Raw genomic sequence first — 16,659 nt, 5'->3', positions numbered from 1 at the left:
GATGGGGGGGGCGGGTGGGCGGGGGGGGGTGGAGCTTGTGACAAGGCAGTTGCCAATTAGGGCTAGTTTTTATTTTTGTTATTTAATATTTATTTATTTTTTGTTTTTTGTTTATATAAAATAGGTCATTGTTATCTGTATTGTTATAATGTTGTGTAAAGGATGCACAATGTACTGTGTTGGTTGACCAAAAATTCTCAATAAAATATTTATTAAAAAAAAATAAGTAGTAATTCACATGACCCCGGCAAATGCTCTGGGGTCATGGGTTCAAATCCCACCAATCAGGTACGTAACGCTAATCTCAGTAATGGTCGCTGTGACACATGACACCTTGTCGTTTAAAAACCCATCGGATTGACTAATGCCGCTTTGGGGAAGGAAATGCGCCATCCTTACCTGGCCTGTAATGTGGTTGATTTTTAACTGCCCTCTGAAATGGCCTCGCAAGCCACTCAGCTCAAGGGCAATTAGGGATGGGCAAGAAATGCTGGCCCAGCCAGCGACAGCACACCATGTGGAAGAATAAAGAAATATAAATCTGCACAAAATATGCACACATGAATAATGTACACTATAAACATACATCTCCGGACATGTGTGCATGTTTGCATAAACAACACATTCTATATCGTGTGAGAGTCTAGAATGCACTGGGAGGTGTGGTAAAAACCACTAGTAACACATTGCATGTATTACGGTACTGCCACTGTATTACAGGTACAATGGTAAATCCCAGCCTGCTGGCTCCTCCCAGCAGGCGGCGTATAAAAGTGGGTGCTCTCCTGCGCTACTCCCATTCTGGTTCCAGCTGCGGGAGGCACGACATCTTGTGCAATAAAGCCTCGATTGTTTCACCATTCTCGTCTCGTGGTAATTGACGGTACATCAATTTATTGCACAAGATTTTAAAAGATGGACTTCCTAATCAAGCCTGATCACCTGCAGCTGAGCCCTCACGCAGCCAACGCCACGTCCACCTTCGACCACTGGCTAGCCTGCTTCGAAGGCTACCTCAGAGCAGCCACTGAAGAACCCTCGGACCACAGAAGCTCCAAGTTCTCTACTCAAGGGTGAGCTCTGAAATTTTTCCCCTCATCCGGGATGCGCCCACATACGCTGAAGCGATGACGCTACTAAAGGGACATTACGTTAAGTCGGTGAATCGAGTGTACGCCAGGCACCTCCTGGCCACGAGACGGCAACTCCCAGGGGAGACTCTGGACGATTTCCTGTGGGCTCTACAGATTCTCAGTAGGAACTGTGACTGCCAGGCAATTTCGGCAGTCCAACACATCGAATTATTAATCAGAGACGCTTACGTCACGGGCATGAAGTCTACATACGTTCACCAGCGACTATTGGAAGGGGGTACGCTCGATCTTCCAGAGACTGGGCAGCTTGCTAACTCACTAGAAGTGGCCTCCCATAATCTGGAGGCCTACACCCCCGACCACGCGGCATCCTCGTGTGCATCGTCGGCCCCACCAACTGCCGATTAGAACTCACCACAAACCTGTGCCGCGCGGCAGCCAGCCAACTCCGGGGGGCCCAAGTGTTATTTTTGCAGCCAGAGCAAACATCCCAGGCAGCGCTGCCCGGCGTGGAGAGCGACCTGCAATGGGTGCGGGAAGAAGGGCCGCTTTGTTTTCGTTTGCCAGGCCCGGTCGGTCGCCGCTGTTTCCAGGCCCGGCCTTGCTACACCCCCCACGCGTGATCAGTGGGCGCCACCATCTTCTCCACCACAAGCCACGTGCGGCCCGTGGGCGCCGCCATCTTTGATGCTGCCCGCCATGTGCGCCCCATGGACACCGCCATCTTGGACTGCGCCTCAGGACCCCTGCGCGTCAGGCCGTTCGCTGCCCGCTGAGACCTCCACCACCGCTTATCAGCCGGGGACCTCCCAACATCTTCCGCAGCTCGCCTCCATCACCCTGGATCAGTCTCGGCCCCTCAACCTCGCGACCTCTACGACAATGGTAAAGATCAACGGGCACAAGACGACCTGCCTTTCTGCCTTTTTGACTCCAGGAGCACAGAGAGTTTCATCCACCCTGCTACAGTAAGGTGCTTCTTCCTCCCGGTACTCCCCGTCAACCAGAACATCTCCCTGGCCTCCGGATCTCATACCGTGGAAATCCGGGGGCACTGTATCATGACCCTCACCGTTCAGGGCGTAGAGTTCAGCAACTTCAGGGTCTACGTCCTCCCCCATCTCTGCACTGCCCTGTTACTAGGTCTTGATTTTCAATGCCACCTACAGAGCCTTACTTTGTGATGCACGATCAATAACTACTAAAACGAGGTTGTAGTACAACTGAAGGCTTCAATAAGCTAGAAGTGTTCCCCAGCAGCTAAGGTACAGAATTAGGGCTGCTGGGACGGCACGGGTTCTTATACCCTGCCTTTCGGGGCGGAGCTACCATACTCTACAGCCAATGGTAAAACCCCTAGGTTTAACCAATGGCACTTCAGCCTCTCAGGTACCGTCATACCTGATAATATCACATTCACCCCCTGTTAAAAAAAGAGTCCGGTGGGGGTGGTGGTCAGCAACTACAAAATGTAATAACATGGTATAATCAGATATGGAGGTACCGTGATACCTCCTTACAGTGTTTAGTGATTATTTACAAGCATGTCAGACATGTACATTCAGTGTTTAATATTTACAGATCAGTTAAAATGTTGCAATCAGTCGGTCGGGTACCCTGGTCGTCCTCTGTGATCGTCTGAGCCTCGGTGGTGACTCCGGTGGGGGCTTGGGCATCTGCAACTCCAGGAGCGTGTCTTCGATCTCCATGGCAACTTCGTCACCCCTAGATGGCGCTGGTGGAAAAAAACGGAGAGGGGGCGCCTGTAGGGGGCGTCGGTGGGTGGGGGGGCCTAGGCAGGGGCGGCGGGAGGACTGATCCGCCTGCAAGGTGCTGCGGTGGAGGTGAAGGTGGGACTGGTGGCTGGGATGTACGTGGGGTTCCGTCGGGTGCCAGGTCCCGTAGGGAGATCGTATCTTGTCAGCCATCAGGGAACGCCACGTAGGCGTATTGGGGGTTAGCGTGTAGCAGATGGACTCTCTCGACCAACGGGTCCGACTTGTGCGCCCGCACGTGTTTTCGGAGCAGGATGGGTCCGGGTGTTGCCAGCCAAGTCGGGAGCGAGGTCCCGGAGGAGGACTTCCTGGGAAAGACAAGGAGATGTTCGTGAGGTGTCTGATTGGTGGTCGTACAAAGCAGTGACCGGATGGAGTGGAGGGCCTCCTGGAGGACTTCTTGCCAGCGGGAGACTGGGAGGTTCCTGGACTGTTGGGCCAGTAGCACGGTCTTCCAGACCGTACCGTTCTCCCTCTCTAGCTGTCCGTTTCCCCGGGGGTTGTAACTGGTCGTCCTGCTCGAGGCGATGCCCTTGCTGAGCAGGAATTGACGCAGTTCGTCGCTCATAAAGGAGGACCCCCTATCACTGTGTATGTAAGCGGGGAACCTGAACAGTGCAAAGATGCTATGGAGGGCCTTGATGACAGTGGTTGCGGTCATGTCGGGGCAGGGGATGGCGAATGGGAACCGGGAGTACTCGTCAATCACTTTCAGGAAGTACGTGTTGCGGTCGGTGGAGGGGAGGGGGCCTTTGAAGTCAATGCTGAGGCATTCAAAGGGACGTGAAGCCTTAATCCCGTGCACTCTCTCTGGCTGGTAGAAGTACAGTTTGCACTCCGCGCAAATTTGGCAGTCCCTGGTGGCCGTCCTGACCTCCTCGATGGAGTAGGGCAGGTTGCGGGTCTTAACGAAATGGAAAAAGCGAGTGACCCCTGGGTGGCAGAGGTCCTCGTGGAGGGCTCGGAGGCGGTCCACTTGTGTGGTGGCACATGTGCCGCGGGACAGGGCATCAGGAGGCTCGTTTAGCTTCCCGGGACGGTACAAGATCTCGTAATTGTAGGTGGAGAGTTCGATCCTCCACCTCAAGATCTTGTTGTTTTTTATCTTGCCCCTCTGTGCATTATCAAACATTAATGCCACCGACCGTTGGTCAGTGAGGAGAGTGAATCTCCTGCCGGCCAGGTAATGCCTCCAATGTCGCACAGCTTCTACTATGGCCTGGGCCTCCTTCTCGACTGAGGAGTGGCGAATTACGGAAGCATGGAGGGTACGGGAGAAGAAGGCCACGGGTCTGCCCGCTTGGTTGAGGGTGGCCGCCAGAGCTACGTCGGACGCATCGCTCTCAACCTGGAAGGGGAGGGAATCGTCGATAGCGTGCATCGTGGCCTTTGCAATGTCTGCTTTGATGAGGCTGAAGGCCTGGCGGGCCTCTATCGACAGGGGAAAGTTGTGGATTGGATCAGGGGACGGGCTTTGGCTGCATAGTTGGGGACCCACTGGGCATAGTAACTGAAGAACCCTTGGCAGAGCTTCAGGGCCTTGGGGCAGTGAGGGAGGGGGAACTCCATAAGGGGCTCATGCGTTCAGGGTCGGGGCCTATAACTCCATTTTGCACTATGTAGCCGAGGATGGCTAGACGGTCGGTGCTAAGCACGCATTTATCCTTATTGTATGTTAGGTTAAGGATTTTAGCGGTCTGGAGAAATTTTCGGAGATTGGTGTCGTGGTCTTGCTGGTCGTGGCCGCAGATGGTGACATTATCGAGATACTGGAACGTTGCCCGTAGACCGTACCGGTCAACCATTCGATCCATCTCGCGCTGGAAGACCGAGACCCCGTTAGTGACACCAAAGGGAACTATTAAGAAATGATAGAGCCGCCTGTCTGCCTCGAAAGCAGTGTATTTGCGGTCACTAGTGCGGATGGGGAGCTGGTGGTAGGCGGACTTGAGATCCACCGTGGAGAAGACCTTATAATGCGCGATCCTGTTTACCAGGTCGGATATACAGGGGAGAGGGGACGCGTCCAGCTGTGTAAACCTGTTGATGGTCTGACTGTAGTCGATGACCATCCTATGCTTCTCCCCGGTCTTTATCACCACAACTTGAGCTCTCCAGGGGCTGTTACTGGCTTCAATGACCCCTTCCCTCAGCAGCCTTTGGACCTCTGACCTAATAAAGATCCGGTCCTGAGCACTGCACCGTCTACTCCTGGTGGCGAGGGGTTTGCAATCCGGGGTGAGGTTCGCAAACAGGGAAGGCGGGTCAACCTTAAGGGTCGCGAGGCCGCAGACAGTAAAGGGGGGTGTAGGGCCGCCGAATTGGAAGGTCAGACTTTGCAGGTTATACTGAAAATCTAAACCCAGGAGTGTAGCCGCGCAGAGGTGGGAAGTACATAGAGGCGGAAATTTTTGAATTCTCTTCCCTGGACTGTGAGGTTTGCTAAACAGAACCCCTTCATCTCCACTGAGTGAGAACCGGTGGCCAGTGAGATTCTTTGGTTAACAGGGTGGATAAGGAGGGAACAGCGCCTTACCGTGTCGGGGTGTATAAAGCTCTCCGTGCTCCCAGAGTCGATCAGGCAGGACGTCTCATGGCCGTTGATGAAGACAGTCATCATTGCTGTTGAGAGTGTTCGAGGTCAAGTTTGGTCCAGAGTCATCAAGGTCAGACGCAGTAGTTGTGGATTTTGTTCAGGCAGTGCGTGGTCGGCTGAGCTGGTGTCCTGTGGCCCCATCCAAGATGGCGTCTCCCATTGGTCGCACATGGTGGCCGGGGGTGCACAAAATGGCGGCGCCCATCCTTCCACCGTGGTGTCCGAGGGACAAGATGGCGGCACCCGGGGTCCGCACGTGGCCCTTGGATATGGGGGTGGCGGTGACCGCTGGCCGCACGGGGCCTGTGGAGATGTTCGCTGTGGCGGTCCGGAGCGCGGCCACCGCTCGTGCCTGGCAGACCCCCACGAAATGGCCCTTTTTGCTGCATCCCTTGCAGATGGATGTGCGGGCCGGGCAGCGCTGGCGGGGGTGCTTTTCCTGCCCACAAAACAAACAGCGGGGCCTGTCGGGGTTGGCAGGCCGCCTTACAGCGCAGGCCTGCGGGAAAACTGGGAAGGTCTCTGGGTCGGTCGCTGTGGGATTCCACGCTGCCCAGGGGCCCGTCGCGCGGTCAGGCATGTAGGCTCGTGCGTTCCTGGAGGCCACGTCCATGGACCCTGCAAGGGCCCGTGCCTCCCTAAGTCCAAGGGTGTATTTTTCTAAAAGACGCTGGCGGATTAGTGAAGAACTCATACCTGCTACAAAGGTGTCCCGGACTAGGAGTTCCGTGTGCTCACCGAAACTTGCGGGCAGCCACAGCTTCTGCCCAGCACCAGTAGCGTGCGGTAGAATTCCTCCAACGATTCCCCGGGGGTTTGTCATCTTGTTGCAAGCAGGTGACGAGTGTAGACCTGGTTTACTGGGCGAATATAGTCTCCTTTTAAAAGCTTTATTGCTGCATCAAAGTCTTCCGCCTCCTCGATGAGGGTGTAGATCTCTGGGCTTACCCTTGAGTGCAGGACGTGCAGTTTCTGCTCCCCCGAGGGTGTGCCTTAGGCCGTCTCCAGGTAACCTTTAAAACATGCCAGCCAGTGCTTAAAGATCGCCGCTGAGTTTGTCGCGTAGGGACTGAGTTGCAGACACTCCAGCTTGATTCGGAGCTCCATCCTTTCTACTTAAATCTAGCTTATTAAATTGATGTTCGATCAATGACTACTAAAACGAGGTTCTAGTACAATTGAAGGCTTTAATAAGCTAGAAGTGTTCCCCAGCAGCTCAGGTACAGAATGAGGGCTGCTGGGACGGCAAGGGTTCTTACACCCCGCCTATCGGGGAGGAGCTACCATACTCTACAGCCAATGGTAAAACCCCTAGGTTTAACCAATGGCACTTCAGCCTCTCAGGCACCGTAATACCTGATAATACCACACTTTGAAATGCAGCGGCCCTTACCCCCCTTCATCGTATGCGGCCTCACGACCCTTAAGGTCGATACACCTTCACTGTTTGCAAACCTCACCCCGGACTGCAAGCCCGTCGCCACTAGGAGCAGACGGTACAGTGCGCAGGACAGGGCCTTTATCAAGTCGGAGGTCCAACGGCTTCTGCGGGAGGGGATCATTGAGGCCACCAACAGCCCCTGGAGAGCTCAAGTGGTGGTAGTGAAGACTGGGGCGAAGCACAGGATGGTCATTGACTACAGTCAGATCATCAACCGGTACACACAGCTCGACGCGTACCCCTCCCACGCATATCTGACATGGTCAATCTGATTGCGCAGTCTCGAGTCTTTTCCACAGTAGACTTGAAGTCCGCCTACCACCAGCTCCCCATCCGCCCGGAGGACAGCCAATACACTGCCTTCGAAGCAGCTGGCCGCCTCTATCATTTTCTTAGAGTTCCCTTCGGCGTCACCAATGGGGTCTCGGTCTTCCAGCGAGAGATGGACCGAATGGTTGACCAGTACGGGCTGCGGGCCACCTTCCCGTACTTGGATAACGTCACCATCTGCGGCCACGATCAGCAGGACCACGACGCAAACTTCCAAAAATTTCTCCATATCGCCAAACTCCTTAACCTCACCTACAATAAGAAGAAATGCGTGTTCCGCACCAACCGCTTAGCCAGCCTTGTCTATGTAGTGGAAAATGGAGTCCTAGGGCCCGACCCCGACCGCATGCGCCCCCTCCTGGACATCCCTCTTCCCCACTGCCCCAAGGCCCTGAAACGATGCCTGGGGTTTTTCTCGTATTACGCCCAGTGGGTCCCTAATTATGCAGACAAGGCACGCCCACTCATCAAGTCCACAGTTTTTCCCCTGACGGCTGAGGCCCGCCAGGCCTTTAACCACATCAAGGCGGACATCGCCAAGGCCACGATGCACGCAGTCGACGCGACCCTCCCCTTTTAGGTTGAGTGCGATGCATCAGACGTATCTCTGGCCGCCACCCTCAACCAGGCGGGCAGACCCGTGGCTTTCTTTTCCCGCACCCTCCATGCCTCCGAAATTCGGCACTCCTCTGTCGAAAAGGAGGCGCAAGCCATTGTGGAAGCTGTGCGACATTGGAGGCATTACCTGGCCGGTAGGAGATTCACTCTGCTCACTGACCAACGGTCGGTTGCCTTCATGTTTAACAATACGCAGCGGGGCGAGATCAAAAATGACAAGATCTTGAGGTGGAGGATCGAGCTCTCCACCTATAACTACGAGATCTTGTATCGCCCGGGGAAGCTCAATGAGCCCCCTGACGCCCTATCCCGCGGTACATGGGCCAGCGCACAAGTGGACCGACTCCGGGCTCTCCACTATGACCTCTGCCACCCGGGGATCACCCGGTTCTTCCATTTTGTCAAGGCCCGCAACCTGCCCTACTCCATTGAGGAGGTCAGGACCGTAACCAGAGACTGCCAAGTCTGCGCAGAGTGCAAGCCGCACTTCTACCAGCCAGATAGAGCGCACCTGGTGAAGGCCTCCCGCCCCTTTGAACGCCTCAGCGTGGACTTCAAAGGGGCCCTCCCCTCCACCGACCGCAACGTGTACTTTCTCAACGTAATTGACGAGTACTCCCGGTTCCCTTTCGCCATCCCATGCCCCGACATGACTTCTGCCACGGTCATCAAAGCCCTGCACAGCATCTTCACTCTGTTCGGTTTCCCCACCTACATCCACAGTGATCAGGGATCCTCCTTCATGATGAGTTGATGAGTTGCGTCAGTTCCTGCTCAGCAAGGGCATCACCTCAAGCAGGGTGACAAGCTACAACCCCCGGGGAAATGGGCAGTGGAGAGGGAGAATGGGACGGTCTGGAAGGCCGTCCTGCTGTCCCTACAGTCTAGAAATCTCCCGGTCTCCCGCTGGCAGGAGGTCCTCCCCGATGCGCTCCACTCCATCCGGTCGCTCCTGTGTACCGCGACTAATGAGACCCGTCACGAACGTGTGTTTGCCTTCCCCAGGAAGTCTACCTCCGGGGTTTCACTCCCAACATGGCTGACAGTTCCTGAACCGTCCTCCTGCGGAGCCATGAATTGGACCCCTTGGTTGAGAAAGTCCACCTCCTCCATGCAAACCCGCAGTACGCCTACGTGGCACACCCCGACGGTGAAAGGACACAGTCTCCCTCCGGGACCTGGCACCCGCTGGGTCCCCACCCACAACCCCCGACCTGATACCGTTCCCCCCCCCGGTTGCTTTATTCACCCCTGCGCCACCCACCCTCCCACCAGCGAACCTCGCCGCAGCCCCCACCCCAGCAGGATCCGTCCCCTCACTGGGTCCACTAAGGGGTGACGGAGTAGATGACAACACGCTCCCGGAGTCGCAGGTGACCACGTCGGCGCCCACATCACCACCAGGACTGAGGCGATCGCAGTGGAGGGTCTGACAGACTCAATCTGTAATGTTTTCCTCACTCCCACCAGGCTCTTTATTTAAACAGGGGGTGAATGTGGTAAACACCACTAGTAACACATTGCATGTATTACGGTACTGCCACTGTATTACAGGTACCACAGTAAATCCCAGCCTGCTGGCTCCGCCCAGCAGGCGGCGTATAAAAGTGGGTGCTCTCCTGCGCTGCTCCCATTCTGGTTCCAGCTGCAGGAGGCACAACATCCTGTGCAATAAAGCCTCGGTTGTTTCACCATTCTCGTCTCGTGGTCATTGACGGTACATCAAGAGGGTAGTTGAGGCCGGAAGTCTCAAGTCTGTAAAATGTACTTGGATAAACACTTGAATTGGGCCAAGTGCTGACAAGTGGGATGAGTAAAGATTCCAGTAGCTTTTACTTTTGGCTTAACGGGCCGAATCTGTGTCGTGTGATTCTGTGATGATATAATTATGTGGTAGAACCGTATCAGGCTGCGATTAATTGTGATTTCTTAGGGAGGGACTCGTTCTTTTAAACCAGAAAGGTTCCATGAAGGGCACACCCACCGCTGCGCACCTGACACTTGGTGGTCAGAGCCATGGATGTTGCCAGAGTGTTTGGTGGCTGCTGCTATTAGCGGCTGCTCAGACGGTCCGGAATGGGAGCAGCCTGGGGAAGGGAGGCCGGAATGACCTTCCTGGCATCGATCCTTGTGGCTTTCCTCTGCGTTTACATCGCGGCGAGCCTCCTGCGCGGGGAGCCCGAGCCACTGAACGGGAGATATTCGGTGCCGGGCCGATTTTACGCTTTGAAAAGGCTGCTGGCCGTCTGCATTTACCGCTTCCGCCTCTTCCTGAAGAAGAAGGGTCCGGGCACCGGGAATGAGCCGGACAGGCGGAGGATGGGGCTGGGGAGCCCAAAGGGGAACCTTCACACCGAAGGCAGCGAAGCGAAAGGCGGAGGGGGATTGGGTGCAAGTTCTCGATCTTGTGCAGAAGAGATGGAATGTGTGCAACAGTTAATGGACCACCCTCATGTAAGTTGCCGATTGGGGGGCTGCCTGGGACGTGTTGTGACTCCGACTAACACATTCAAAATAACACTGACTTTGTAAGCAAATAGCAACGATAACCCACTACCATCCCCATCTCTGTCCCAATCTCTGTCACCGTTTTGTGCATCTAGCCCCTTCCTCATCGCTCGCCTATTTTCATCTTTCCCCCTTTCTTGTCTGCATGTGTTCCCTCTGCCTGTCAATCTTCCTATTTAAATATATGTGTATATATATCCACAACATTGATGTTGTAAACAATGTGGGGTTAGGAGGGTGCAGGAAATCTACCCAGTGTCAAAGAAACTCGAAGTGTAAACATTGCAGCCAGTAAATACAGCAAGTAATTTTGAACTCTGCTGCTTTCCAATGTGTTTTGCATTTGAAATGCTCGCTATGGCAGATATGCAGAGGGGGGAACTTTGCGCGGTGGAAAAGTCAGAGAGCTGTGGCAAGCGTTAACTTTCAGAGAGGGAGCACTTAGTGGTAATTCCAGGGTTCAGTGTACCCCTCCCCTATCTGGGGTCAACCTGTCGTCTATCAGCCAGTCCTCTTCGCATTGGATTTGTGGCTGGCTGCTGTTAAATTGGTGTTTACGAGATTAGAATGTTTTATTTAAGACTACTCTTTTTTTGGTTTTTAAAGATTTTTTTTGGGGGGGGGGGGTGCTGTCGCTTTAAATGTAAGGGAATTGAAAGGGGTAATGTCATCTGTGTTGGATTCCACCGGGGGTTGGGGGGTCTAATTGCCAGATCAGAGGAAGACTCCGACTGTTTTATTGGTGTTTCTGTTTGGAAACAATGACAGCAGTTTACATCTACAAGGAACGTACTCTGAACCTGGGAATTTCCAGCCCCATCGTGATGGGACTCGGGAGATTCGATGGTCCAGTGAAACGTCCATTGACATTCGGGGCGGGAACGGAAGATTCCATGAGCAGGCGTGGTGACAAAATACCACCCTGAGTCTCCCAAAGTCCCAGAAAGGAGTTATCGATATTAAGTTGTAAACTGTCATGCTGTAAATTAAGTCGGGATCCAGGGCAACCTGGATACAAAACCATTGTGCTTCCTTTTGCCATGCGGTAGGGGTAGGAGGGCAGAGGAAACGGTTTTGAGATCAGGTTACTAGCTTCCCTTTAAACTTAGAATGTCACAGACAGATAGCAGTTGAAGATTTGTTTAGTGTGGTCTGTAGCTAATTTAGATGTAGAAAATAAGGGAGAGAATTAACCAGGCTAGCATCAAGCAGATAAAATGCCGACTCTATCATTCACCATGAATAACATGGCTAGCAGCTTGAACCCAGGTTGAAGATCAAGTTTGTGAGGAGTTAAAGGAGGCTGGAAGACTTGACCAGCTTGAAACTCGAGGAAGAAGTTTACAGTTTAACCCTCACAGTGAGAGACATTTCTGGATTTGAGGTTATCCAGCAGGGATAGTAAAAAGGATGCAGCCTATGTAAACTGGGAGTAATTGTGAGCTGTTGCAATGTGACCTGTAATTCAGTGCAGAGTATGTAGTTTTATCGATAAAAAGGACCATTTATTCCTATAGTTTAAAGTGCAAGTTATCTCTGAAAGGAAACAGTGTTCAGTCAACAGTGTTTTAGTCATTTGATGCAGTACAAGTCTTACAACATTACTTTTTTGACTTTTTTCTTAGTTGCTAACTGGAATTGTGAACTGAGTTTTCTGTCTCCACAGAGATCATAACACTACCTGTTGTGTGCACACTCTAGTGTTCAGGCTAGGGCATTTGAGTTCCCAAAAAGGAAGTTCAGGGATAGAACAGCTTATTTGCACACAATTGTTTGTGTCTAGGACTGTGGGACAGATTTAGTTGGCAGTGTAATAGCTGCATGCTGAATTGACCGAATATAAAATGGTTAGGGCTGAGTGACAAGAGTCAATAATGGTACATAAGGAGGCTGTTCGACCCATCGATTCTATGTTGGAGAGCCAGGGTGGCGATATATCTCACAATATCTCAACCTAGCGGCATATAAGTGGGGTGGGTGGGGGGGGGGGGGCGTGCATGGGAAGAGGAGGAAACATTGAGGGAAAATGCAGAAATAATTTGGAGTTTATCCTTCACAGGTGCCAGGTAGGAAGCTATCTCACTTGAATCTTAGCTTATTAAAAAACAGAACAATTAATTCCTGTCATATCTAAGTTCCATTAGAGGGTCACATATTGCATTAAGGGTTTAAAAGAAACAATTACAACACAAAAATGGGTCAATCAGCCCAAGCAATTCACATTGATGTTTATCCACCAAGCAAGGTGTAGTCCTAATACCGTATTTCTTATCTTTTAAAATATTTTTGTTAAAGATTTTTCATTATAAACACAGTAATATGAAACAGTTAATACAAATTACAATGGAAGGAGAACACAATGAACAATCAAGAACCCACAATAACAACCTCCCAACATTAAACCAAACCCTTGAACAACTGACGATGATTAACTCTTTGTAAAAGGAAATGAATGGCTGACATCTTAGGTAGAACCATTCGACTGACCCCCTATTGGTGTACTTGACCTTCTCCAAATGCAAGAATGACATGAGGTCACCCAACCAAGCCGACGCACTGGGCGGAGCAGAGGATCTCCACCCAAGCAGAACTCGTCTCCGGGCTATTAACGAGGTAAAGGTGAGGTCATCCGCCTTCACCCCCGTCTGCACCAGCAGGTCTGATATGCCGAAAATGGCCACCAACGGACATGGCTCCAGATCAACATTAAGAATCTCTGACATGGTGTTCAAGAAAGAGACCCAGGAGCTCACGGCCTTGGGACAAGAGCAGGACATATGAGTGTGGTTAGCCGGCCCCGAGAGCAACGCTGATGGATCTGTATTTTGTTCATATATTTATGTGTCGCCGCACTAAAGGTGGTTGTAAGGGATTTATATTTGTATAGGTAAACATTAGAAATAGGTATAGTTCTAAGTGAGTTTAATTTAATGTATCTGTGTCAGGAAGGGTAAAACCTATAGTTAAGTTCATGCTGGACAAAGGTGTTTGTATTTGCGGGGACTGGTTAAGTTCCAACTGTGTTTCTATTGTGCATAGAGGGGGCTATGGCGTGAAGAATAAATAAAAGGCGTAATCCTGTGTATGTTGCTTAGCAACTGGGACTTGTAGGGTAGAGAAGCTTTTAAGTTTTAGTTTCAGTTGAATTTGTGAGAAGCTGGAGATAGGTAGTGAGAGAGAAGGCACCCCTCTCTGCCCTGCTAGAAGCAATTGGTTTTAGAAGGCTTAGGAGGGAACATCTCTCTCAGCATTGCTAGAAGAAAAGCCATACCTTGTACTAAAGGTTAAGAAAACCAGTGCAAAGATCTGAAGAGCAGCTAGTTAAGGAAACTAGAGAAATAAGGGGAAGTTTCCAAGAAGTCTGAGGTTAGGGGTACTAGAACAGAAGACTGTTCAGTAAAGGCAGATCGAGCTGAGACTATTGAAAAGCAGAAAAGATATCTGTAGTGATATTCATGTTTGTGAGCTTTTACTACAGTCTATGAAACGTGACATGAAATAACTATGGAAATCGGTGGCTTGATCTCAGAGTTTGTGTAAGAGCAGTTAAGAAAAAGGAAACCTAAAAGGGGTTGGTGTAAAATCCTGTATTAGATTCCCTATTAAAAGTGGAGTGGAAGGTTTGTTTAAAAGTGTCATTTGGAAAACCAGGGCTGGATTTCAGACTGTAAGCTGCTAATGGAAAGCATACTGATGAGAGAAGATTTTAAAGTGTGTTTTTGGGAGTGGAGTTTGGAAACTCTCACGTGACATTCATCTGGGGGGCTTCTGAGGAGATATCCGCAAACCTTCACTTGGGTTCAGAGTGGAAAGTGCTTTTTGCCCACGGTCGGCTTGTGTGCTTAAAATGGACTTTGTGTTAATGAGACCATTGTAGATTAAAATGTACTTTGTAATCCATGTTAATTTTAAAACCTGTATGTAATGGTTAAAGTAAGGGGGGAGTAACGAGTATTGTATCGTAATCCAATTTTTTTCATGCTTAATAAAAAAAATTCTTATTGTTAAAACTAACTAGTGGTCCTGTGACTCTTCCTACACATATAGTAAAAGAAACGTTAAGGTCTTTTGAGCCAGGGTTCCGTTCTGGAATCTTCCCGAGGCCAGTTGTAACATCAACTGGGATCATAACATCACTGCATATTTTAAAAATTTTTTTAATTTAAAGCAGTCCATGTCCAAATGCATCAAGCAAGACCTGGATAATATTCAGACTTGGGACTGACAAGTGGCAAGTAACATTTGTGCCACACAAATGCCAGGAAATGATCATCTCCACCAAGCACGGTAGCACAAGTGGCTGGGCAGCACGGTAGCACAAGTGGATAGCACTGTGGCTTCACAGCATCAGGGTCTCAGGTTCGATTCCCCGCTGGGTCACTGTCTGTGCGGCGTCTGCACGTTCTGCCCGTGTCTGCGTGGGTTTCCTCCGGGTGCTCCGGTCTGCTCCCACAGTCCAAAGATGTGCAGGTTAGGTGGATTGGCCATGATAAATTGCTCTTAGTGACCAAAAAGGTTAGGAGGGGTTATTGGGTTACGGGGATAGGGTGGAAGTGAGGGCTTAAGTGGGTCTGTGCAGACTAGATGGGCTGAATGGCCTCCTTCTGCACTGTATGTTCTATGTTCTAACAAGAGAGAATTGCGCCATCGTCAACCTGTATTGTCAATGGCGCTGAATTCCCCCTCTATCAACATTCTGGGGGTTACCATTGATCAGAAACTGCCACATAAATACTGTGGATACAAGAACAGCTCAGAAATTGGGAACTCTGCAGAGATTAACTCATCTCCTGACTCCTCAAAACCTGTCCACCATCCCTAACAGCATTGTGGGTGTACCTACACCACATAGAGAGCAGCGGTGCAAAGGCAATTAGGAATGGGTAATTAATGCTAGCCTAGCCATCCTTGCATGCATCATATCAATGAATAAAAATAAAACTTAGGAACAAATGACACTGTCAACATTTTCAGATGATACCAAATTAGTATGTGTCCCTGAGAAAGAACGGAACATGATACAAGAAAACCATAGAAAACTAGCCGAATGAAATGTTTTAAGTCACAAATAATAAAAATGAAAATCGCTTATTGTCACAAGTAGGCTTCAATGAAGTTACTGCGAAAAGCCCCTCGTCGCCACATTCCGATGCCTGTTCAGGGAGGCTGGTACGGGAATTGAACCCTGCTGCTGGCCTGCTTGGTCTGCTTTAACAGTCAGCGATTTAGCCCAGTGTGCTAAACCAGCTCCTTATAAATAACAGTAAAAATAGATAAATCTGAGGTAATGAACTCTGGTAGCAAAAAACAAACGTCGGCCAAAATTATCCCGTCCTCGCGATTCACTTTTCCCGCCCATGGGTTTCCCGGTGGTGTGGTTCGGTTACAATGGGAAATCCCATAGACAAGCAGCGGGAAGATCGAATCCCGCCACCAGCGAATGTGGGGCGGCTGTGAAGTATGTGACTGGTGCTCCGGAGAATCCCGCCCATTGTCACTACTCTCAAAAAATAAGAAAGTAAGTGATGCGCAAGGGAATGGGATCTTGGCATCGAGGTGAAGAAGTCATTCGTAGTCGCATGACAGGTGAGCAAAGCAATTAAACATGCTAACAGTATACTGCTGTTTATGTCTACTGGCATAGAATTCAAGTAGTGAAGTTATGTAGAGGATAACCTCAGAGGATCTCAGGTGAGTGCTTCGCTCAGAGGGAGAGGGTCATACCTGGGGCAGAGCCCATGAAGTTCTGGGGCAAGTGTGGAGGGGGCCGGGGGGGGGGGGGGGGTGTTTCCAAATGAACGTTTGCGTACTGGCGCAGCCTTTAGAAATGGTGCCCCTATCTTTCAAAAGGTAAGTTGCTGGCGGGTCAAGCTCACTCAGAGCTTTCCCCACCAGTGTGATGTCGTGGGATACACCCCTTGCCATTTGTTTCTCCCGATATTCCCACCTAGGATTAGGTAATCATGTGCCACACAAACAGGATAAAGGAAGGGTTAAAGAAAGTCTAGCGCCAGAGCCCGCAGGAAAGCTGCTATCCAGCACCCGCATCACGTAATCCCCTCCTATTTCTTTTCATCAGGAAATTGGTTGGAATGTGACATTACTTACCACAGGAAGTGCTTGAGACAAATAATTTAGATGCTTTCAAAGCAAAACTACACAATACAGGTTGACTGAGAGGAGGTATCCATGGAATGGAAACACCAGAATAGGGACGTTTCTGAGTTGTACCTTTGATGTTATTCTTCTGCATCTCCTTGATCTATCTATAGATTTAGTCTTACATTTCTCTTCCAC

General features: G+C 50.7%; 1 protein-coding gene across 3 annotated transcripts in view; it reads left to right on the top strand.

Moving 5' to 3' along the window:
- The first annotated feature begins 9,503 nt into the window (after positions 1 to 9,503).
- Positions 9,504 to 16,659, top strand: part of LOC140430417 (rifampicin phosphotransferase-like) — a 210,051-nt gene continuing 202,895 nt past the window's right edge. For all 3 annotated transcript variants that reach the window (XR_011949419.1, XM_072517887.1, XM_072517885.1), the window contains exon 1: positions 9,504 to 10,308. Coding sequence is in view for 2 of the 3 variants with exons in the window: in XM_072517887.1 (XP_072373988.1) it covers positions 9,931 to 10,308 (378 nt within the window). In the remaining variant the exon portion in view is untranslated. The remainder of the gene's footprint in view (positions 10,309 to 16,659) is intronic.

The sequence above is a fragment of the Scyliorhinus torazame genome, chromosome 10 (genome assembly GCF_047496885.1).
Source record: "Scyliorhinus torazame isolate Kashiwa2021f chromosome 10, sScyTor2.1, whole genome shotgun sequence".
Lineage (NCBI taxonomy): Eukaryota > Metazoa > Chordata > Chondrichthyes > Carcharhiniformes > Scyliorhinidae > Scyliorhinus > Scyliorhinus torazame.
Note: the sequence above shows the minus strand (reverse complement) of the source record. Positions and strands in the feature narration are given on the sequence as shown.